Here is a 23709-nt window from a genome sequence, read left to right as displayed (position 1 = left end):
GTTTACATGTTGCTTCAGTCTGCTCAGAATGAGAAACCTGTGGAGGAGGGGCAACACTGATCCACCCATCTGGTACTTCCCAACAAGTGTTTGCAGCAGTCCAACAGAGTAACTTACCCTCTGCCTTTTCAGTCTTGTCCACCCCAAAGCCGTAACTCCTGCAGGACCACCCAGCACAGCAGGGAGAAGGGGACCGCCAGCAGGCCTCCCATCAACATGCCCCTGTTTCACTAAGGAAGAGCTACACACCTCATACACCCTATAGTCAAATAAAGGAAGAATATCAACATGCCATTTATTCTGTCTCCTTCAAGTTAGCCTACAGCTGAAAGCGAGTGTTCTAGGACAACCTGCAGTTCGGGAAACGTCAACCACCTGTGCTCAGGATAGGGAAAAGGTGAGGCGCCCACCTTGGCTCAGGCTGCTTGCTACTGAAAACTCACTGTGGGGCCTAGTTTTAGTAGAGTCAGACAATGCCTGAAATGCTATGTAAGTTCATAGGTTTTCATCCAATATAAAATAAATTAAGAGGTTTTGTTTGCTTTCTTAATATTGAGGGAAGAGGTAAACATGACACTTTTTTGCTTACAAAAAGTAATGCCCTGGTAAAAGCTAATCAACCATGCAGGGTGGCCAGCTGCAGTAAACCTTTTATTTCTTCAAAATGCTGCTTCTGCCAACAAAATTTCATGTTCTCTTCTTTACAGACAGGAACTCCTTTACAGTCCAGTTGCAGTTCTGTTTGTCCTAGAGTAGGCACAAAATTCAGTGCAACTGTTGCATAGTGTTCTGGAAGAGAAACAGGAAGTGGATCACTGCATTAGGAAAAGGGAAGCTTACACTGCAACACCTGGTTTTCATAGGGGAAGAAAAACCCAGCTTAGAGTTGGACCTTCATACACACAAGACACTTTACATACCTTCTGGCCAGTTCCTACATCTCCATTTCATGATGATCTTTCTATTTGTTAACTGAAAACAAACAAATTCCACTGAAAACACACTTTTAAAATACTATCCACAATAAAATACACCCTTTCATTAAAACCCCAAAGTAGGGGCTGAAAATGTGGTATAGCAGATAGAGCCACTGCCTACAGTGCAGGCACCCCATATGGGCACGGATTTGTGTCCTGGCTGTTCCATTTCCCATCCAGTTCCCAGCTAATGGCCTGGGGAAAGCAGTACAATATGGCTCAAGTACCTGGGCCCTTGCCACCCATGTGGGAACCCCAGAAGAAGTTCCTGGACCAGCCCTGGATATTGTAGGAGTGAACCAGCAGATGGAGACTCTCTCCCTCCATCTCTGTAACTTTCAAATCTTAAAGTGCCAGTGCTGTGGCACAGCAGGTAAAGCCACTGCCACCTGCAGTGCCAGCATCCCATGTGGGCACTGGTTCGAATCCCGGCTGCTCCACTTCTATTCCTGGGCAAGCTGCAGAGGATGGCCCAAGTCCTTGGGCCCCTGCACCTGCATGGAGAACCAGGAAGATGAAGCGCCTGGCTTTGGATAGGTGCAGCTCCGGCCATTGTGGCCATCTGGGGAGTGAACCAGCGGGGGAAGACTGACCAACCTCTGCTTCTGCCTCTCTGTAACTCTGCCTTTCAAATCAACGTATCTTAAAAAAAAAAAAAAAGTACCCAAACAATCAGTGAACAACATGTAGTTCCATTTTCTTTACATTCCAGCACCACTGATAATTCGTCTTACCACCAAATGCCTGCTAACAGCAGTAAGATCAAGGACCACAGAGTATAGTGACACTGGCAACAGGACACAGCTCGGGTCCAGGGTGAGTGACAGTCAAGTGACTTGGGTGCTGATGTCAGCAGAGCCTGAAACTGCCAGACCTGGGCAGGAGAAGGCCCACTCTTGCACAGGCACTGGCAAGCTCAGGCTTCCCCTTTGTCCTTACTTGGTACAGATACTGTGTAGACTTCAGTCTACGTTATCCTGAGAGCAAATACGGTTCTCAAGGTTCTGTGAACGCAGATAAATCCAGAGTAGGTTAGAAAGCTTCCTGCTTCAGGCCCAGGCTACTCACCAGCTCCACATACTCCCCAGTGATGTTCCCATCGAACATTTGGAATTTCCCTCCCTTTTCAGCTTCTAAGACAGCAGAAGATTTAGAAAATTGTTGCACCAACTACCGAAACAAAACACAGCAGACAGGTTATTGAGCCACATGCTGTAAGAATAAGCGGAAATAATGCAACAATCGCTACGGTTGAGTGATGGGGTTTTTTAAAATCCTGAATAGTAGCCTTTACGTACAGAAAACACAAAAGCTTCCTCCTCCCAGAGAGGAGTCACTGTATCCCCCACACTGCCACTACAGTCCCCAAATTTGCCTTTGTCTCCTCAAATCACTCCAAAGCCCTCGGCCATCTCTGTCGCCACCATCCCAGCTTTCTGCTCTCGGGCACGCTTCCCCCGCCGCCAGCCCACGGTGCTTACATCCTTGACGGTGAAGATGCTGTACAGCTGCTCCACCGTGGCATCGAACAGCTCCGTCATGCGCAGCGCCACGGTGGGGATCCTGACTCCCAGCGCTGCCTGCGATGAAGCCTGCGCCTCACCAAGGAAGACGGTTTAGAGGGGGGTTTGCACACCCACGAAGAGCTGCTCGGGTTTTACAGTCCGTCTTCCCAATCCAACAGTAAAGCAGCCTCAGCTGCCTGCTGTCCCTTCCAGACACCAGGACGGGCACGCAAAGCCTCCCTGGCACCGCCAGGTCCTGCTGCTGACCTGGGACACAGCTCCCTGTTGCCACTCCCACCCAGGGTATGGCCGGACATCCCTAATTCCAGCAGGACCTGGAAATGTGGCCCAGGGGGCATACAGGTAAGCGTGTGGAAGACAGGTACACTTGAGGCTAAAGAGTGTCCATCTGTCCCAGCCTCCAGGACAGGAGGAAGACTGACAGCCTGGTCACTGCTGGGTGGGCGGGCAGATGCTTTTTATCCCACAAGGCTGTTCACACGTTCCTATCAAGAACCAAAGCCTCCCATCACTCATACAGCCCCGCCCTCCTCGCTAAGGGCACCCCAGCTAAGCACCTCCTCTTCCCCTCCCTCTGCTCTGGCCCCGAGGTCCCACCTGCATGGCTTCCTCACTCAGTTTCCGCTTAACTGTCACCTCCTGGGTCGCCAGAGCTTTCGTCGGTAAAATCATTCCCATTGTAAATTCTACAAAAAACACAGGAAACGCTCCGTCACTACCTTCTCCCTGGCAAGCAGAGGAAGGTAGGAAACCCAGAGCAGCATGTGCAAACACAGAGCTGGTATCTACCGAGTTCCCCAGCATTTTGCTAATTTCAAGACCATTGTGTGTTTTTTCATAGAAAGCCACTGATGATTAACAACACAGGTCCTAAGGCCATAAATGCCTTTTTCGTCTTTTTTCAAATACCCCTTTTTTTTTTTTTTTTTTTTTTTAAATTAGGCAGGTAGAGTTATAGACAGTGACAGAGAGAGAGAGAAAGGTCTTCCTTCCACTGGTTCACCCCCCAAAATGGCCGCTACGGCCGGTGCACTGCGCCAATCCGAAGCCAGGAGCCAGGTGCTTCCCCTGGTCTCCCATGTGGGTGCAGGGACCCAAGCACTTGGGCCATCCTCCACTGCCTTCCTGGGCCACAGCAGAGGGCTGGACTGGAAGAGGAGCAATCGGGACAGAATCCGGCGCCCGAACCAGGACTAGAACCCGGGGTGCTGGCGGCACAGGTGGAGGATTACCCAACTGAGCCATGGGGCCAGCCCAAATGCCTCACTTTTACCAAGTTCTTAAAAAGCAGCCAAGGGGCCGGCGGCATGGCACAGGTTAATCCTCCACCTGCAGTGCCGGCATCCCATATGGGCGCTGGTTCGAGTCTCGGCTGCTCCACTTTGGATCGAACTCTCTGCTATGGCCTGGAAAAGCAGTAGAAGATGGCCCAAAGCCTTGGGCCCCTGCACCTGTGTGGGAGACCCGGAAGAAGCTCCTGGCTCTGGATCAGCCCAGCTCTGGCCACTGCAGCCATTTGGGGAGTGAACCAGCGGATGGAAGACAATTCTGTCTCTAACTCTACCTCTCAAATAAACAAAATCTTAAAGAAAAAAAGCAAATTTCCAGAAGTTCTTTTCCAAAAAGCTAAGTTGTACATAGGCAACTACTCCCCTGTGGTCCTCGCTCACTGTCAAAGCCAGGCGCTCTGTTGTGTCACCGCTGCTTCACCAAGCCTGGCCGCAGGGCAGCCGAGCCCATCAGCTAGCTGGCCACAAGCACGGCCTCACGGCAGGCAGAGTGGCAACTCCAACCCACAGGGGCCAGCACCAGCAAGGAGAAGGCATGGCGCGATGGGCCCTGCGGCCACTGCACCCGCTGGTACCCTCTGCAGTGTAGAGGCTAACGGTGACCTCGCTTGGAGGTCTACCTCAGCTGTACCTGCAATCCCTGCGGTCACTTCCACTCGTTCACTTACTCAAAGATTAAGCACCTGCTATGTCCCCGGCCTCGTGCTAGACGCTGGAGACGCCGCAGTGCACGCAGCTACAGGCCGGCAGCCCCTCCAGGCAGGCGTGAAGCAGCGATTCCAGAGGCGACCGGCTGCTGTTTCCAAGGCCTGAGCACCTCTGCGGGCCGCGCACAGCACTGCTGCTCAGTCGCCGTCGCCCGCGACTAGCTCCCACCTCCCAGCCCGCCACTGTGCCTGCAGCGCGAGCTGTTTCTGGAGCCCTGCATGGCTCGCACTGTAACCCGGGAACCCGGCCCCGGCTCCGGGCTGCGCCCCTCCGGGGACGCCACCTTTACCCGTCTTAAGCGCCTTCAGGTAGTCTCTGAGGGCCTCCCTGACCCTGGCGGTGCCTGCGGTTCTCATGAGCTCCTTCAGCACATCGCCATCGCCTTTCTTTTTACTCACGTTCACCTACAAAGCAGAGCGCACACACGGGAGAGGAGGCTGGGTGGGTGGATTCCTCCCACAGGGGGCTGTGCGGGGGAGGGCGGGGACAGGGCCCTCAGGGACTCACACTGCCAGGTCCCTGGCTTCCCGCAGGGCCTAGGGGCAGCCCCGGGCCACAGGAGCCACGCCCGCACGCAGGCACGCGGCCAGGCTCTGAGAACTCGGCACACAGAAACCTAAGGGCAGACACCTCAATCCTGTGTATACTAACTGCACGTGAAACCGTTTTCTATCGGCTGGGTTACATACAATTAACGTCACCTGTTCCTTGCAAGGTGACCTGCATCACACTGATCCAGCTCAGCGCTGGCCTAGGCGCCCACAGCCGCGGTGGCTGGGAAACCCAAGCCCAGACCCGAGCCTGGGGCGCCGCTTCGCTCTGGGGTTCTGGGAGGTGAGCCACGGCCCGGCTCCGGAGAGGACAGCCAGCCTCTGAGTGTGCCAGACCCAGAGCAGCCGCGAAACCGGCCACGGCCAGCCAGGGCCCTGGGACCTCCAGCGGGCTGAGCCCCAGCCCCGCCGCTGGCCATGGTCTACTTCTCCTTTGCAGGACACACGGTCAGCGATCAACAACACTGTCACACCATTCGGTGTGGACACGGCGGCCACTGCCCTGGTGCGCAGGCGCCACCCACAGGCTGAGCCGGGAGACAACAGGACCATAGCCAGCCACGCAGGCTGCTGGCACACTACAGGGCACACAGGCGTCCCCGCGCCACACCTGGTCCCGCCCCCGGCTGCTTCTGTGGGAGCAACCCTTCCCCACAAACCACGCTCCTCCGAAGCCCACCGGGACTGCCCAAGCCCACCGCCCAAGCTTGTTCAAGAAGCAAGCAAAGTCCACAGCATACCTCTGTGTCGTCCACTTCATTCTCCTCAGAGAGGTTGGGGATTTCAATCAACCCCTTGTGCTTGGCACCAGATTCCTTAACTGTACCTGCAACCAGCGCAACGGGGTCTTCCATTACAAAGCCACGACTGGCTGCCGGCCAGGCTGCCCCGCCCGGCCCAGAGCTCCCAGAGCAGAACCAGATCCCGTGAAGGGGCAGGGTCACAAAGGGAGGGGAGGGCAGAAGGGACAATGGTTTCTGCTCCTGGCTGGCACCAGGGGCAGCCAAGCCCTCTGCCTGCCTCCAGGCTGTGCCGGGGGCTTTCTCCAAGAGGAGCTCCCTGGGGCTTTGGGCCAAGAGAGATGGAGGACACACAAGGCCAAAGGTTCCTGGGGCCTCAGACCCCTATCGTGGGGAGGCGGCGGGAACTGGGTCTTGCCAAGACCCATGCAGCAGCAGCAGGGAGGTGGCTCGCAGCTGGAGGGCAGGGCGGGCTGCTGCCACTTGCTGACCGCCTCCCCAGCTGCGGCCTGGCTCAAGGCAGCCTTGGCAGGCTGTGGGCTAGCAGCCCTGCAGGGGAGCCGCAGAGCGCCAGCTGAGGCCTAAACTCCCAGACAGCCCAGTGCTCCAGCTCTGTCCCCCTCTGCTCTCCCTTCCCTGGGTCCCTATATCCTCAGCTAGTTCAACATTTATGGGGCCCACACTATGTGTCCAGCCCGGAACTAAGCACCGTGGGGAGAAACTTAGCCAAAAGATCACAAAGTGGGAGCAACTAGAATGCCCAGAGGCTCATCAATGGACAAAGGAAATGCAGCAGATCCACAGACCGGCATGAGGCTGCCCTGACCCTCGGTGACCCTCAGACCCCAGCAGAGAAGGCAGCCAGGCCGAGGCAGGCCCAGGCAGGCCGACGGCTCCGTGCACAGGAAAAGCTCAGTGCAAACCCACTGCAGAGATTCATCACCGCCAGGGGCCTGGGGAACAGGGGAGCGCAAGTGACTGCGAACGGTACAGGGTCTCCTCTGCAGCTGAAATGTTCTCCAAGCGGCAGCAGTGCTGGAGCACACGGAAACATACTGGGAACCGTGCTGCTTTGTTTGTTTGGTTTTTTGACAGGCAGAGTGGACAGTGAGAAAGAGACAGAGAGAAAGGTCTTCCTTTTTCCGTGGGTTCACCCCCCAAATGGCTGCTACGGCTGGTGCACTGTGCCGATCCGAAGCCAGGAGCCAGGTGCTTCCTCCTGGTCTCCCATGGGGTGCAGGGCCCAAGGACTTGGGCCATCCTCCACTGCACTCCCTGGCCACAGCAGAGAGCTGGACTGGAAGAGGAGCAACCGGGACAGAATCCGGCGCCCCAACTGGGACTAGAACCCCGGGGTGCTGGTGCCGCAGGTGGAGGATTAGCCAAGTGAGACGTGGCGCCAGCCCGTGGGTTCTTTCAACATCAGAATGTAGGGACCGGCGCTGTGGCGCAGCGGGTAAAGCCGCAGCCTGCTGCGCTGGCTTCCCATGTGGGCACCAGTTCTAGTCCTGGCTGTTCCACTTCTGATCCAGCTCTCTGCTATGGGAAAGCAGTGGAAGATGGCCCAACTCCTTGGGCCCCTGTACCCACGTGGGAGACCTGGAAGAAGCTCCTGGATCCTGGCTTCAGATTGGCACAGCTCTGGCCATTGCTGTCATCTGGGGAGTGAACCAGTGGATGGAAGACCTCTCTCTCTCTCCCCCCCCATCTCTCTGCCTATCAAATAAATAATTCTTTAAAGAGGATGGCCCAAGTGCTTGGGTCCCTGCACCCGCATGGGAGACCGGGAGGAAGCACCTGGCTCCTGGCTTCAGATCAGCATAGCGCCGGCCGTAGCGGTCATTAGGGGAGTGAACCAACGAAAGGAGGACCTTTGTCTCTGTCTATAACTCTGTCAAATAAAAAAATAATAATAAAAAAAAAAAACAGGAGAATGTAGGCTATGCCAATTCTCTCCCAATAAAGCTACATTACAAAAAAATTAAAAAATCTTGCCCTGCTGAATGAGGAAAAGAGGGAGGAGGCCAGGATACAAAACAGCAGGGCTCCCAAAAGTTCAAGGACAATAAAGTTAAGAGAAATTTGTGCAGGCATTTAGCCAGGCGGTTAAGATGTCCTAGTTCCGGGGCGGCCCTGTGGTGCAGTGGGGTAAAAGCTCCGGTCTGCAATGCCAGCATCCCATATGGGCGCCGGTTTGAGTCCTGGCTGCTCCTCTTCCAATCCCGCTCTCTGCTATGGCCTGGGAAAGCAGTAGAAGACGGCCCAAGCCCTTGTGCCCCTGCACCGGCATGGGAGACCCAGAAGAAGCTCCTGGCTCCTGATCAGCTCAGCTCTGATGGTTGCGGCCAGTTAGGGAGTGAACCAGCAGATAGAAGACCCCTCTCTATAACTCTTTCAAATAAATCTTAACAAAAAAAAAAAAAAAAAAAAAAAACCACAAACACCCTAGTGTTCCACAGAATACTGGAAACAGCATTAAAGCATCTCTCAAAGAACTTTTTTTTTTTTTTTTTTTTTGAAAGAGTCACAGAGAGGTAGAGACAGATAGAAAGCTCTTCCATCTGCTGGTTCACTCCAACTGGCCACAATGGCTGGACCTGCGCCGATCCAAAGCCAGAAGCTTCTTCCAGGTCTCCTACGTGGGTGCAGGGGCCCAAGGACTTGGTCCATCCTCCGCTGCTTTCCCATACACATTAGCAGGGAGCATGATTCCAAGTGGAGCAGCTGGGACTCGCACCGGCACCCATATGGGATGCCAGTGCTGCAGGCTGGGGCTTTAACCCACTGTGCCACAGCGCCGGCCCCAATAACTTCTTTTTTAAAAAAGATGTTTATACTTGGTGCAATGTTGCAGTCTTTAGTGTTTTCATGATTACCATTTTCCATGACCTTTTTGATATCCTACCCTCCTTAGGATATCATGAATGAGGGGACTCCAAGAAGTTCTTGGAAAAAAGAGATACGGAAGAAAAGGCGCCATTTCCCACAGGGCTCCCAAGCAGCCTCAGCGCCCTGGGGAGAACAGCCAGGGAGATGCTACCATCTTTCCCAGGAGAGAGGGGGAGAGAGGGGGAGAGAGGGGGAGAGAGGGGGAGAGAGGGGGAGAGAGGGGGAGAGAGGGGGAGAGAGGGGGAGAGAGGGGGAGAGAGGGGGAGAGAGGGGGAGAGAGGGGGAGAGAGGGGGAGAGAGGGGGAGAGAGGGGGAGATGGCTTCCCTCCCTGGGGACAAGGACCTGCGGGAGGCGGCGGGCAGGTGGGCCTCGGGGTTCCCAGGTGTGAGGCAGAGAAGGGTCCAGCCGGGGGGCCAAGAGAACGGGACGCCAGGGCCTCAGATCAAGCACCCTCAGCTGTGGTCAGAGCGCACGGAGCAGTTCTGAAAGCAAGTGCTGGGGAACCGCCTGCCGGCGCCCCAGGCCACGCTTACCTCGCCAGCCCAGCTTGATGTTCCACTCGTAGAAGAAAATCAGCCTTCCCTTGCGGCTGCTGCACGACGCCTCGCCGTCCACCTGCTTCAGCTCGCTGACCTCGCAGCGGCCGGCCTCGTCCTCCACCGCGATGCCCACCAGCAGCTCCCGCAGCTTCCCTCGGGACCACAGAGTGGCGTCCCGCTCCGTCCTGCCGGGGGCCAGACGGGCACAGAGATGAGGGGACGCTCGGGGGCCGGCCACCAGCCCGCTGCACCTTCCCCCAGGTGTTGCTGACCCACGACGTAAGGCGCCGGGCCCTCCAGTCTCGCCCAGGGAACGGGATGGGCCAAGCCCGGGCCATCTGCCAGGGTGGCGGCCGCCAAGTAACTGGAGTCACAACACCCACCACCCAGCGTTTCCACACACACGCCGCGCCACGCACTCTTCCCCAAGGTCCCGCCTGAGGGCACGGAGGCCAGCGCAGAGAAGTCCGCGCCCTGTCCATGGTGCCAGGGCCGGGCGAGTGGGGCCCGCGTTCCCGGTCCCCGCCCAGGCACACGCACGGCTCGGCCCTGCCCGCCTCGGCGGCCTGTGAGGCCCAGAGCCCGGGCCGGGGAGCATCGCTTCCCGGAGCTGGAGGCGGCCGGAGAGGCTCGCGCACGGCGGCCCCAGGCGGCCCCAGGCCCTGCACGAGCACAGGGCGAGCGGGCGTGCAAGGCGGCGGGCACGGCCGAGGGCCTCCGACTGCCGGCACCCAAGGGGGCGTCCGAAGTCGCTCGCCGGGCCCACCCAACTTTGGGAGGCGGGCGACAGCAGCGCAGGCGACGCCGCCGCGCCCCGAGGCACCCGCGAGGCCCACGCCCTCCCCCAAGGGCGCCGCGCTCGGCTCCCGCCCGCCCGCGCGCCCGCACCAGTGCCAGTTGTTCACGTTGGTCCCGTCCTCCCGCTCCTCCACGATCCAGCGTGGATCCCCCTGGCCCCACTTGGCCATGGCGGCGCGGCCTCGGCGCACGGCAGGGGAGGCCCGCGGCGGCAGCTGCAGCGCCGGCGGCAGCGGATCCGGGAGCGGCGCGTTCGCCGGGCCCAGAAAGTACCAGAAATCCCCGCCCCCGGCCCCGCCCCGCCGCCCCGCCCGCTCGGCGGCGCAGCGCCCCGGGCCGCGGCTCGGGAGGGCGCCGGGGGCCGGGCATCCGAGGGCTGCCGGGCTCCGTCACAGGAGCGCCGGAGCGGGGCCGGGTTCGGTCGCCCGCGGCCGCGCACCTGGAACGCGGGGATGCAGCCCCAACGGGTGAAGCCCGTTCGCCGTGCGCGCGCCTCACCACGCGGGGCGCGATGCACCGCCCGCCCTCCGGCAAAGTGCCGATTTTGCACAGTCGCTCAACACCTGGCCAGGTAGCACTGCGTGCCTGGTTATTTCAGCAGCGTGGACATTTTGGGCATATAACCATCCTTTGGAGGTGACGGAAGAACGCGGTTGCAAGCACAGGTTGTGCAGCTGGGCGGACGTTACAAGCGTCAGCTGGGTATGAACGGTCCTTTCAAGGGCTCACGTTCGGCTAAACCTGCGTCAACCGTTTGAAAATCTTCGTCAGGTTGATGTGGTTGTTTATTTAGCAGCGAAAATGGTTGGGGCCGTGGGAGAGTCCTGGCCGGCTGGGCCCCTCTGGTGACCCGGCCTTTGGCGCTGGCCTGTGCTCACCCAGGCCCAGTGTTTTCCGGTGCAGCAGGTTAGGCGTGCTGTACTGGCATCCCATGTCGCAGCCTGAGTCCCCGCCGCCCCAGCTCCTGGCTGATGCACCTCGGAGAGCCCATGTGCTTGGGCGCCTGCACCCACGTGGGAGCCCTGGCCGTTAGCTTGAGGAGTAAACCAGTGGATGAAAGATCTTTGTCGTGCTCTGTTTGCCTCTCTTTCTGTGTCTCCCTCGCGCCGTCCCTCAGCTTTCAACTACATCTTGAAAAATAAGTAACAATAGACTACCGTGAGCACTTCCTCCTTGTGCTTTCTGGGGCTGCTCCTTCGACAAAGCTGTGTGAACCGATTGCTTCCAAGTGACCCCGAAGCAAGGTGACCTTGGGATTTCACCTTTCACACTGCACCAAAGGCACGGGCAGCTGACACCGTATCACGAACTGGGATGGCAGTTGGGGCACCGTTTTCTTGTGAATTCGTTCTTCCCCTCCTAGCCGAGCAGTAAAAGTATTACTGAGTCCTAAAGAATATTACTGATAGAACAGGACGTGTTCGGACTTGCAGGTGTGCAACTAGAACCTAGAGGAGAAGAGGGAATCTTCTGTAATTCTATCATCACCAAAATGCTGTGTTTACACACAGAACGTGACCCCAATGGAAATGATTTCAGCAACAGGTAAGTGGAAGATACCTTACATAGTTAATCAAGAATTAAATTGGCCTAAATAATTTGATCAAAGTAATTTCATAATGAAAATCACCAGCATTAATATAATTCTCATTAAAAATTTTGTCTTAAAAAACTGAGTCAATAAATGGATTTTAGGGAAGAGATTTTCACACATGCGGACTGGTCCTGCGAAGTCCACACTGCCGGGGGTGGGGCCACGGCGCTCTACCAGAAGCACAGGACACAGGTTTCAGTGCGCATGACCGATGACTAACGGGCAAGCACACCTTTTAGAAGGCAGGCAGAGGGGGCGTAGCTGATTCAAGGCAACACTAATTCTATAGGATAGAGCCGATATTGGCGCTGTTAGGCTTCTCCAATCAGCTTGACGGTCAGGTAGGTCACGTAGGCTAGCCTCCCCGGTGGTCCTTATGGGCTTGGGCCACACCGGGGAGCTGTTTACTTGATTGGCAATTACAGGGCCCTTTAACAGAAGGGGGGGGGGGTGGAGGAATGTGCAGCCAGGTACAGAATGACCCACACACAACAGCTTCAAGGTATCATCCTTCCCCTAAGTTTACTTACTAATAACGAAAGGTCAAAAGTTACCTTCTTAGTGGAGTAATCTGGTGAGTGATCACCTTAACCACATGACTGCACACAGCATCACCCACAATGGCACAGAGAAGTGTGCACTTCGCTGTGAATAGTACACCTGTGTAATGTTCCACCCCAAATGCTTCCACTGAGCCTAAGCAAGAGAAAACAGCCAGGAGAAACCTAATTGAGGCAAATTCTGCAAACTGGGTCTGGCCTGGACACTTAAAAATCCATCTTATGTGTGGCAAATGAAGACTGAAGAGATGTGACTACGAAATGCAACGAAATGTTCTAACATTAGCTCCCCTGTCAAAAAAAATAAAAATGACATAACTCCATATTAGATAGTGCATCAGGCCAGTGCTGTGGCGTAATGGGTGGAGCCTCCACCTGCCTTGCTGGCATCCCATGTGGGTGCTGGTTCAAGTCCTGGCTGCTCCACTTCCAATCCAGCTCTCTGCTATGACCTGGGAAAGCAGTAGAGAATGGCCCAAGTCTTTGGGCCCCTGCACCTGAGTGGGAGACCCAGAAGAAGCTCCTGGATCCTGGCTTTGGATGGGTGCAGCTCCAGCCATTGCAGCCATCTGAGGAGTGAACCAGTGGATGGAAGACCTTTCTCTCCCTTCTCTGCCTCTCTTCCTCTCTGAGTAACTCTGACTTTCAAATAAATCTTTTTTTTTTCTTAAAGATAATGGATTAATCTTTGACTATCTGATCACAGTATTTTTGGTTACAAAGGACAATGTTCTATTCTCTGGAGATGCATGTGGAAATATTTATGGGTAAAGTGTTATGATGTCCACAACTCAGTTTCAGTTTTCAATTTCAGTCTCTGAAATTGGTGGTGCTGGAGCCAGGGAAACCTGGCCCTGTGTTTGTTGGAATTGTGACACAAGAGTCTCAACAGAGCAGTGAATAAGGTGAGCCTCAGGGAAGCTGGGTTTCTCATTAGGGAAGAGGGTGGCAAATATGAAGGGGGTACAACTGGACTAAACTGTTGGGTGGAATTTTAACCCAACAGTAAGGTCCCAACTGTAAGAGCTCATGGTCTTTTATAAGGACAGCTACCAAGGTGGATATTGCAGTCCACAGCTTTTTTTAACAACACGTTTCCCTTCATAAGGTAAAGTATAATCTCCTTGATCCTGCATGTGGGCTGGCCTTGGTGAACTGCTTCTAACCCATACGGCACAGTGGTGCTGGGTGACTCCCAAGGCCAGGCTGTGAAAAGGAAGCAGCATTCCCCTTGTTCTCTGGTCTATCTCTGTCTCTCAGTACTTCCCCTTGGAAGGCAGTCACTTCACGAGGAAGAGCAAGTCAAGTGGCCAGGCCACGGCAGGTGCCCGGCCACGGCTCCTGACAGAGTCAGCAGGGACTGCTGCGCGTGTGAGGGAACAAGCTGGTGACCACCCCCCCATCCTCTAACTCTAAAGACACAACCATTGCGAAGCACAGACAAGCCATCCCTACTGTGCCCAGGTGGAATGCCTGGCCCACATAAGCCATAAGGGATGATGCAAAATTATTATCTAAGTTACTAAGTTCTGGAATAATTGATTCCACAATAGATAATTAATACATACATCTACATCTGTAGATAGGTGTGTGTTTGTACATACCTGTAATTATACATACCTGCATTTTCTACCTCTGTCAACTGACAACCTAGAAACAGTGACAGTCTAGGAGCAGTGGGCATAGCTTGTGCACAGGCCTTGGGTTCTGAATACCATTTCTACCAGAGAAACATGTGATTCCAAGGCTGAGACAAAGAAGGCAAAAGAGGATCCTGGAACATCTTTAAAAAGAAAATAAGAAAAGGCTCAAGGAATAATGACAATAAATCTTAAGGACACAGGGGAACTTCAGAAAGATCATGGGAAATGGAAGTAAAATGTATTTTATTGCACTTTGGTGCAAGAAATGTTGAAATGCATGCATTTTTTAATCATATGCATTTGCCATTAACTTCTTTAAAAAAATATTTGAAAGAGTTACACAGAGAGAAGAGAGAGAGAGAGAGAGAGAGAGAGAGAGTGAGTGTTCCATCTGCTGGTTCACTCCCCAATTGGCTGCAATGGCCGGAGCTGCACCGATCCGAAGCCAGGAGACAGGAGCTTCTTCTGGGTCTTCCATGTGAGTACAGGGGCCCAAGGACTTGGGCCATTCTCTACTGCTTTCCCAGGTCATAGCAGAGATCTGGATAGGAAGTGGAGCAGCTGGGACTAGAACTGGCACCCATATGGGATGCCGGCGCTTCAGGCCGAGGTGTTAATCCACTGCACCACAGCACCGGCCCCTGCCATTAACTTCTGAGTGTACCCTGTATTTGGGACATTGGAGCATCAAAAAGTAATTACTGCCAGCCCCTCACACATTCTCTATGGAAAGACACTTACTGACCTGGGCAGTGTTCATGTTCGCCCCATCTCTGGATGCCGCTCAGGGAGTCCTGCGCTGGTGCCTAGTTTTGATCATGGCAGACAAGAGGGTATGGCGGCAGCCTGTGGATTAGAGTGAGGATCTGTGAACACGTCCAGGATGACAGCAGCTCCGAAGAGACACAGGAAGGGACCCGCTGGAATCCTAAGTGGAAACGTCAAGGCTTCTTCCACCTCGGGGGCTTCATTTTTAGATAACTTTGAAAGACTGAATTGTCTGTCCTCTTCTTGCTGGAAACTCGGTGCTTGTTTTGCTAGCACATGGGCGGCTGTGCACGCCGGTGACTGGCCTGGGTGGCAGCCGGCTGTGCCGCACAGGTCCGCCCTGAGCAGGCTGTGCTGTCCGCTGAGAGGCTCGGCACACGGCTGTGACCCAGCGCGCCTGGACATCTAGAGGCCACCTACAAGACATGCCTGTGTCCGGCTGGCCTGTTCCCCGACGTGCTATCCTGAGAATGCCTACGATGAAAATGACTGTACACATGGCCGCTTCAAAAATTCTTGGAAAATGCATGTTATGAAAAAAACTACTCAAGATTTCAAATTGTTTTGCACTAAAACAAACGTATCATTTAATTCCATTACCCATGAACCTTTTCAAGTACGCTTGTATATTCCTGCATAAAAATGCCACTCATTAAATAATATCAAAATCCATTCATGAAAAAATAAATAATCACAGTAACAGGAAGGGTCACAATCCACTGAATAAAACGAGAGTCTTAGAATTCATTCTGATAGCTTGAATGAATGAACAAATAAATAGAAGGAAAACACTACCTTTCAGTAGAATGCCAACTTTTGTTATTAATTTAAAAAGTAAAAAATGCTAACTTTACCCAGTAGAGAAATCTGACAGACACCATCTTAACAAAATGCTAAAAATTAAAATGAACATTACCAATTAGGGGATAAATGACAAGGTGGGTGGAAGACACCTCTCTATCCCTGCCTCCGCCTCTCTGTTACTCTTTCAAGTAAAATAAATACATCGTAAACAAAACAAAAATTTAGTACCAGAAGCTACTATTCCATTTGACTGCACTGCTGCTCACATTATAGTCTTTTTTTTTTTTTAACATTTATTTTATTTATTTGAAAGAGTTACAGGGAGAGGTAGAGCCAGAGAGAGAGAGGGGTCTTCCATTTGCTGGTTTACTTCCCAAATGACTGCAACGGCCAGAGCTGAGCTGATCTGAAGCCAGGATCCAGGATCTTCTTCTGGGTCTTCCACGTGGGTTTAGGAGCCCAAGGACTTGGGCCATCTTGCACTCCTTTCCCAGGCCATAGCAGAGAGCTGAATCAGAAGTGGAGCAGCTGGGACTTGAACTGGTGCCCATATGGGATGCCGGCACTGCAGGTTGGAGCTCTAACCCGCTGCGCCATAGCGCCAGCCCCTCACATTATAGTCTTGATACTGACCACTTTCTGGAATTCCACGGGCCTATAGCATTCTGGGCACTGATGGTCAATTTTCCCACCATTTTCTATTATAAAACCGTGGTGAGTATAATCAGTCACCAGGAAACTGACCTCGACAAAGAGGCACCATTGAGGTGTTAATTCCTCCTCTATTCTTTTCTCATCAGCTGTGACAAAGTGATATGGTTCCATAAACACAAATGTAGATATGGGTTATGAAACCAGGAAACCATACAGGAACACACAGCTATAAATTGTTATCTAGTAAGTCTGAACTTTCTTTGATTAAAATTTCAAATATTCATAGCAGCATTTATAATAACCAAATGATAGAAGCAACCAAGGCATCCATCCACAGATGACGGGCTAAACACAAGTGGTAACACCTCCATGCAAACGGAACGCTATGCCGGCTTAAAAGGAAAGACTAACCTGGCACATGGGTGAACCTTGAGGACGTTATGCTAAGTGAAACAAGCCAGCCACAGGAGGACACACGCATAGGTCGAAAAGTTCATGAAAAACGCATATTACAAAAAAATGTGCATGGACCTCCCTTTTTTTGCACCAGAATAAACTAAATTTTAATTCCATTTTCCACAAACTTTTTGAAGCCCTCCTGCATGTAGGAATCCACTTACATGAGTTTCCTGAAGGAGTCAAGTTCACGCAAAGCAGAAGCGTGGTCTCCAGGGACATAGAAGCAGGAGCGGGGAGCTCAGTGCTTAGCGGGTCCAGGGTTTTGTTGTGCAAGACGAGAAGCATTCTGTGGGTGGCTATGAGGACGGCTGCACCACAGCGTGAACGTCCGTCATTCTACGGACCTGCACACCTACAGACAGTGCCCGTGGCGTCTTAGGCCGCCTTTGGCGCTAGGACAAGGTACCCGAGACCGGGAGCCTTCCAAGGAGGTTGGTTTGGCTCACAGTTCTGGCCGCTGGAAGGCCCAAGCAGCACAGCACCAGCACCCGGGTGAGGGACCCCTGGCTGTATAATAATCTGGTGGAGAAGCAAAAGGGAAACGCCTTTGGGGCCAAGCAGAGCAGGGCCTCACTCTGTAACCACCCGCTCTCTTGAGAGCTCACGCACTCCCAAGACCAGCGAGCATCCCTTCTGAGGCGGCACCCCGTGACCTCACCACCTCCCACCAGGCCCCACGTCTTAAGGGTTCTGCCGCCCTAGCATCGCCACACTGGGGCCCAGGCCTTCAGCAACAGACCCTTGGAGGGTACAGTCAAAGCATCGCAGATGATAAATTTTTTGTGCATTTTATAACAAAAAGTGAAAATTTAACATGTATCACTAAGTGGAAGGCCAAATTCTACATGCTTACAGAGAACCGCTGGAGGCTAACCCTCTTGCCCGGGGCTACCCTGCACCGCCAGCCTGCAGTGCTCACAGGAACCCTCCCACTGCCCTCCTTCCCACCGCTGCCCAACTCTCCACACCAACCTGACCCCGAGCATCCGCAACACACACCTCACCTCTTTGCCTCGGCTCAGGCCTTCTTTCCCCATCTGCTTTTATTACCTGTTTGTTGGGCTGAGTCCTTTTTCCTCCTCACAGCAGAGGGCACGGTCCTCAGGGAGCCCCTCCCACCCAAGGGCATCAGTGCACCGTGCTTAGCAGGAGGCATGTATCAGGAGTCATCCCAACTGCTCATCGACCGCCTGGGACCTTAGCATATAGGCGACAGAGCGCTGGCTCCCGGAACCCAGTGCTACACTGTCTGCTTTTTATGTCTGTCATAGACCCTTACACGTTGCACAAACGTTTACTGCAATGCTTGGATGGTACTGTAACGGTCTCTACTGGTGATCCACACAGATGCACAGCCACCGTTGAACTACCGAAATCAAGAACTGTGTAGGGCTTGCCTAAAGTGACAGGAAGCTCTGTTGGTGGTGGCGCACTGTATGCTGTATCATCTGTAAAAAGCAGGACTCAGTTCAATGGGGATTCTGCAGTAGAGACCCTGGACCCAGTTTCTCGAAGTTTCCAGAATGGCAGCTACAATGTTATTGGGTCACGAATGCCTGGCGTCAGAGCATCCAGAACACGTACAGCTTCACAGATGCCCTTGAATAGGCGCTAACAGATGTCAGTGCAAACGCCAAAGATGTCATCCACAAATGAGAACAGTGTTTGGGTAGAGAGAATTTTAAGGACATTTAATATAATCAATTTCTTGAACTCAGATTTGAGTTTTTAAAAAACTATATTCAAGTTCTGAGCATTTTCCTTACAGAATTTTGCACGCAGCCCACTTTGTACACAAAGGTAAAACGCCATCTGTGTTTGTTAATTCCTCTCATGTTGCTATTTCCGCAGGACTTAGTACCTTCCGTCATTGCAAAGTTTGTCAAAGGTCACGTTTCCTTCCCTCTCGGCCCTGAGCCTCATTTCCTCTCCTTGTGCTCTCGAGTATAGCTTCGGGGCGCAGGGTATTCATTCCCAAGATCCACAACAATCACCTCCCTAGAGAAGGTCACCCCTTTTAGAGGTCTCTTGTGATTTTCCAAAGCTGAGGGAGTTCTGCTGACAGGTAAGTGTGTTTTCTGCAACGGAATGGGACAAAGCGTGCAAAAGATCAACTCACGAACCTAGCAGGCCCTGCTTTTCAAAAATATGGGTTGAACGTCCATTCTTAAGGAAGAACAGCAACTGCGACTCTAAGGACATAGGAAAGCAGCGGCCATCCGTCAGGATCCCAGTTTCAGATTTCTATGGTTATAAAAGCCCACCATGACAATATTCAAATACCCCGCGGTGACACCTTTCTCTGTGTGCAGCAGTGAAACCCGAGAGTGGCGGGAGAGCCTAGGGAGCTGTGGACACAGCGCTCAGCAGGCCTGGCAAGGACTGAGCTGCTGAGAAGCCTGGAGCCGGAGCAGGGACCTGGGGTCTGCTCCCGCGCTCCGCCTCTGTGAGAAGCCAGCAATTCACTTCAACTTCTCACGTGTAACCTGAGAGGGCTGGGTCCCCAGAGGATCTCCAAGGTCTTTCACAAGCTCTAAGATCTGGGGATGCCAGGAAAACAAAATGAAGAATGAAGAACTAGCAAGCCTCCAGGCCCGGCAGGTGTCATGGGTTTAATGACATGAACCGATAGGCCAAGGAGGAGAAGGGTTTCAATGACTCACCGCCCCTGGACTCACTCCAGGTGCCAGCCTAAATTACATCGCGCTTTCCAATCGAACGTAAATCCCAAACTGCCCCGGCAGCAGGAGAGCAATCACCTCTTGATTGGCTTCTTCGGCATTCTCAGGGTCTTTGGCTTTGTCCTCCTCCTCTGCCTCCACATCGTCTCTGTTCTCAAAGTTCACCACTTCCCTGCTCCGTCTCTGGACAAGAATGCCGGGCCTCACTGGTGGGTTCAAGTCCACCATTTGCCTCAGGATCCTGGGAAATCAATGAGGGTTTTAAAAATGCATGCATCTCGGGCACTGCCACCACACGGCACAGGTCTCTTGTGATTTTTTTTTTTTCCAAAAATTATTTTAACATGATGCTGCTCAGACACAACTGCTAAAAAAAATAGCATATATACGTAATACTGAACAGCTCTGCAAGGCCCGCCAACATTCAACTCCTCTTCTCTTACAAACAAAAAATATATTATAACTGATGACAGAACTCCACCTCTATTCTGCAGGGGCGGCTGCAGGGACAGACTCACTTCTCCTGGTCCCCCGGGGCGTTCGGCCCCACAGTGGCAGCTGAGCACTCTTCCCCTCCGTTAGCATCTGCGCACGGCACTTTGTCTGTCTCTTCACGTTTCTTGCTTTGGAAACTGTAAGCAAAGGAGCAGAACCATCATGAGCATTCTGGGAGTCAGGATTTCCCTGTGGAACAGGAGCTCATCAGCATTTCTACTCCCTGACCCGGAGAGAGGAGATAGATAGCCATGGCGCTATTACTCGTTCTATCTTAAATCCTCTTACGTTACTTCTAGATACATTTGCTAGTGTGACTTGAAATCTGATCCCAATTTATCAGCATGGACTTATACCATTTATATAAAAAAACCACCAATAAAAGGAGGATGCAAATGAGGCAAATCAGAAGCAGGACGAAGAAAGAGAATGCCGTGGTTTCAAAGCTCATAGGGTAGCTAGAAGACGCGTCCACTCTCACAGCCAGCAGACTGCCCAAATACTCCTCTCCAGCCCAGTTCGAACGCAGTTTCTTGTTGCTTAGCTTTTCTAGAAACACAGGAATAAAAGGCTATTTTCACTGTTGCTCTTGTGATCAGTTCAGCTTCTTAACAGATTCTCTACTTTTGTCAGTGCAGTCGACTCACACTGGCTAATTTCTCTCCATACATGTGGTGGGGACTGAGGTGGCCAGAGGGGAGACTGAGCTGGGACACACGTGATCACTCAGCTCACCTCCCCTCACCCCAAAAACTACCAAAATCCAGAGGAGGGAGGAATCGGAGCAGCTGGAGCCAAGCCCGACTCCCCATTCTTCTCTCTTTGGTGACATCACAGAACCACGGAACTGCGGGGCTGGAGACCAGAGCACCCCCCAGCCAGCCCTTCACAGAGGCAAGGCAACCACTGACTTCTCTCTGGGCTGCTACTCATCTGGCTTCTCCTCTGAGAGGCGTAGGGAGCAGCCACGAGGCAGCGTCCTGAGTGTTCTGTCTCCATGTAAGTGCAGGAGCCCAAGCACTTGGGCCATCCTCCACTGTTTTCCCAGGCTCATTAGCAGGTGTATTGGAAGTGGAGCAGCCAGGACTTGAACCGGTACCCATGTGGGATACCGATGCTGCAGGCTGGGGCTTTAACCCACTACGCCACAGTGCTGGCCCCTCTACTTCCTTCTTACAAACTCTCTCCCAGTAGCCCTGGGGTCAGTAGACAGCTTCCTTCCTGAGGGTGCCCCAGGCTGCTTCTTGGACCTACTTCCTGGGCACACAAACAAATTAGCAGTTCTTATCCCACGGCTGAGGAAGCAGGAGTGGGAGGAGACGATCAGGGTGAGGATGACCCCTGCCCCAACCTAACTTCAGGTAAGAGAGAGTAGCCGGCGCCGTGGCTCACTAGGCTAATCCTCCACCTGCGGCGCCAGCACTCTGGGTTCTAGTCCTGGTTGGGGCGCCGGTTCTGTCCCAGTTGCTCCTCTTCCAGTCCAGCTCTCTGCTGTGGCCCAGGAAGGCAGTGGAGGATGGCCCAAGAGCTTGGGCCCTGCACCTGCATGGGAGACCAGGAGGAAGCACTTGGCTCCTGGCTTCGGATCAGCACGGTGCACTGGCCACAGTGCGCTGGCCACAGCGGCCATTGAGGGGTGAACCAACGGACAAGGAAGACCTTTCTCTCTGTCTCTCTCTCTCTTCCACTATCCACTCTGCCTGTCAAAAAAAAAGAGTGAGTGATACCCAGGGCCCAAAGAGAGAGGGTGGAGTCGGGCTTTTCTGAGAAGAAAAATTGGTACAAAAGACAAGAGCAGCTGCTGCCGGCGTGGCAGTCAGGGCGAGCCTGGGGGCAGGCATCTTGGTCTCTGTTGTGGGGCTGTAACAAAAGACCACAGAGTGAGTAATTCACAAAGAACAGACACTTATTTATTACACTGGGGGGCCGGGAAGCCCAAGATCAGGGTGCCAGCAGGTTGGGGCCCAGCTTCCCTGCTGCCAAGACGGGGCCTGGAACTGCCCCGGAGGGAGGAAGGCTGCGTGCACACTCGGCAGAAGAGCGGGCAAGAGCGAGCGCACGCGTGACAGCCCCCCCCCCCCCCAGGACATCGATCCGGCTCAGATGCCCACTTCCTGACGCCGTGCACCGGGGACACGGGAATTCTGGATGGGCCACAAGCGGGCCACAGCAGCGACGCTGGCTTTCCCCACAAAGAGGGGCTGCAGCATCTTTATCTTTGGTTGTCCCAGAAAGTGAGGACTTGTGCATTCCATACATGCTGAATGAATGTGAGGTGTGTGTGTGTGTGTGTGTGAGAGAGAGAGAGAGAGAGAGAGAGAGAGAGAGAGAGAGTGAGAGTTGTGGGGTGCTCAGGCCAAGGCCAGCTTCGCAGAAAACCTGACCAGCTGAGCCACTTCTGGCGGAAGTCAGTTGATGCCAGCACGATTCCTCTAGCCAAGGCTCCCGTGTGAAAACTCGGAGTGCACCTCCTTCTTCTTTCCTGCTGCCGGAACGAAACTTTAAAAGCCCAAATTTGTCCCTAGGCCATGTCTACACACAGGCTATTTCGGGGGAGAAGGAGATATTCCACACTGAACTGCTGGCGGTTACAAGGGCACTTACAAAGGTGAAGTCCCATCAACGGCCTCCTTGAGAACAGTGCATCACCCCGGGGATAAAAAGGCAAGGAAGGCTCCGGCCGGCCGAGCCGGAGTGCGAGTGTGGGGGGAGGAGTGCTGGGCTCGAATGTGCTGCGAGAGCTCTTCCTGACTGTGGCACCTGCGCGAGGCCACGCAGCAGCAACACCGAATGCTGTCCACACTGCATCATAGGGGCTTCCACTGAATTCAGCTTAGAGAATCAACATCTTAAATTGCTAAGCACAGTAATGTGATTCTGGAAAGTGAAGGGTCATCCATCTTGGGTCTCTAGATCACATTTGAAATGCAGTAGACTGTGAGCTTTGTGAGACCAGGGGGTCTCATGCAGAGGTGAGTCTCCAGGGCCAGCACAGTGTATGCCCACAGATGTCTGCTCAAAAATTATGTGCAGTGGGCCGGCGCCGTGGCTTAACAGGCTAGTCCTCTGCCTTGCAGCGCCGGCACACCGGGTTCTAGTCCTGGTTGGGGCGCCGGATTCTATCCCGGTTGCCCCTCTTCCAGGCCAGCTCTCTGCTATGGCCCGGGAAGGCAGTGGAGGATGGCCCAAGTGCTTGGGCCCTGCACCCGCATGGGAGACCAGGAGAAGCACCTGGCTCCTGGCTTCTGATCAGTGAGATGAGCCGGCCGCAGCGGCCATTGGAGGGTGAACCAACGGCAAAAAGGAAGACCTTTCTCTCTGTTTCTCTCTCTCTCACTATCCACTCTGCCTGTCCAAAAAAAAAAAAAAAAAAAAAATTATGTGCAGTGGGACACTGCTACCAATTCTACAAAGATATAAGAAGATCCTAAAGCAGGAATTGTATGCCAAAAGACTGTGTTGCCTAGATGAAATGGAAGAATTCCTGAAAACACAGAACCTACCAGGATTAAATCATAAAGAAATGGAAAAATCCAAACAGACCTCTGATGAGACTGAATCAATAATGAAAAAGTTCCCACAGAAGAGCCCTGGATGGATGGTTTCACCTGGGATCTGAGCAAACATTTAAAGAAGAAAAACAGTCTTTCTCAGACTGTTCCAAAACGTTGATCACTCTATGAAATTGGCATTATGCTGGTACCAACACAGACACTACAAGAAAAGAAGACTAAAGGCCTATATTCCTTGTGAATATTGATGCGAAAAATCCTCAACAAAGCATTAACAAATTTAGCAGCATATGAAAATGATTATACTCCGTGACCAAGTGAGATTTACTCCTAGAATATAAGGATGATTCAATTTACAAAACTCAACCACATCGTCACATTAACAGAATGAAGATTTAAAAAAACCACCACATATATCATTATCAAGTGTTGCATAAAAAGATTTTGAAATACTGAACACTGTTTCCTGATTAAGCCACTCACCAGGGCTGGTGTTGTGATATACCAGGTAAAGTTACTGT

At 53.1% G+C, this 23709-nt stretch overlaps 2 protein-coding genes across 3 annotated transcripts; both read right to left on the bottom strand.

Annotated features, from left to right (window-relative positions):
* Window positions 1-44: 44 nt before the first annotated feature.
* On the bottom strand, window positions 45-10263 carry LOC133772693 (activator of 90 kDa heat shock protein ATPase homolog 2). Of its 2 annotated transcripts, none has more exons than XM_062209505.1 (9): window positions 10109-10263; window positions 9215-9405; window positions 5792-5877; window positions 4790-4904; window positions 3101-3189; window positions 2459-2575; window positions 2046-2147; window positions 921-972; window positions 45-789 (listed from the first exon to the last, which is right to left on the bottom strand). In XM_062209505.1, exons 1-9 carry the CDS (start codon window positions 10186-10188, stop codon window positions 617-619), a joined length of 1005 nt encoding a protein of 334 aa, XP_062065489.1. In that variant the 5' UTR covers window positions 10189-10263; the 3' UTR covers window positions 45-616. The 2 variants fall into 2 exon arrangements, with proteins under 2 accessions (XP_062065489.1, XP_062065490.1); XM_062209506.1 differs by having other exon boundaries at window positions 2459-2569; window positions 10109-10262.
* An 8104-nt stretch (window positions 10264-18367) lies between these two features.
* On the bottom strand, window positions 18368-20127 carry C13H2orf74 (chromosome 13 C2orf74 homolog). The gene is made up of 4 exons (XM_062208689.1): window positions 20033-20127; window positions 19700-19813; window positions 19260-19422; window positions 18368-18623 (listed from the first exon to the last, which is right to left on the bottom strand). Exons 1-4 carry the CDS (start codon window positions 20125-20127, stop codon window positions 18420-18422), a joined length of 576 nt encoding a protein of 191 aa, XP_062064673.1. The 3' UTR covers window positions 18368-18419.
* Between the last annotated feature and the right edge of the window lie 3582 nt (window positions 20128-23709).

Source organism: Lepus europaeus, chromosome 13 (assembly GCF_033115175.1).
Source record: "Lepus europaeus isolate LE1 chromosome 13, mLepTim1.pri, whole genome shotgun sequence".
Lineage (NCBI taxonomy): Eukaryota > Metazoa > Chordata > Mammalia > Lagomorpha > Leporidae > Lepus > Lepus europaeus.
This window is presented reverse-complemented; position numbering and strand designations above follow the sequence as displayed.

Bases quoted from the DNA above. Each gene is read 5' to 3' on its own strand.
- LOC133772693 (XM_062209505.1), bottom strand. From the start codon at position 10,188: ATGGCCAAGTGGGGCCAGGGGGATCCACGCTGGATCGTGGAGGAGCGG. The intron at 5,878-9,214 runs GTAAGCGTGGCC...CGCTGGTTGCAG, and splicing joins CATCAAGCTGGGCTGGCGAG to GTACAGTTAAGGAATCTGGT. The intron at 2,576-3,100 runs GTGGGACCTCGG...TTCCTTGGTGAG, and splicing joins TGAGTGAGGAAGCCATGCAG to GCGCAGGCTTCATCGCAGGC.
- C13H2orf74 (XM_062208689.1), bottom strand. From the start codon at position 20,127: ATGAGCTTTGAAACCACGGCATTCTCTTTCTTCGTCCTGCTTCTGATT. The intron at 19,814-20,032 runs GTATAAGTCCAT...CTTTGCTTACAG, and splicing joins GTGGTTTTTTTATATAAATG to TTTCCAAAGCAAGAAACGTG. The intron at 19,423-19,699 runs GTGAGTCTGTCC...TTGATTTCCCAG, and splicing joins GCCCCGGGGGACCAGGAGAA to GATCCTGAGGCAAATGGTGG.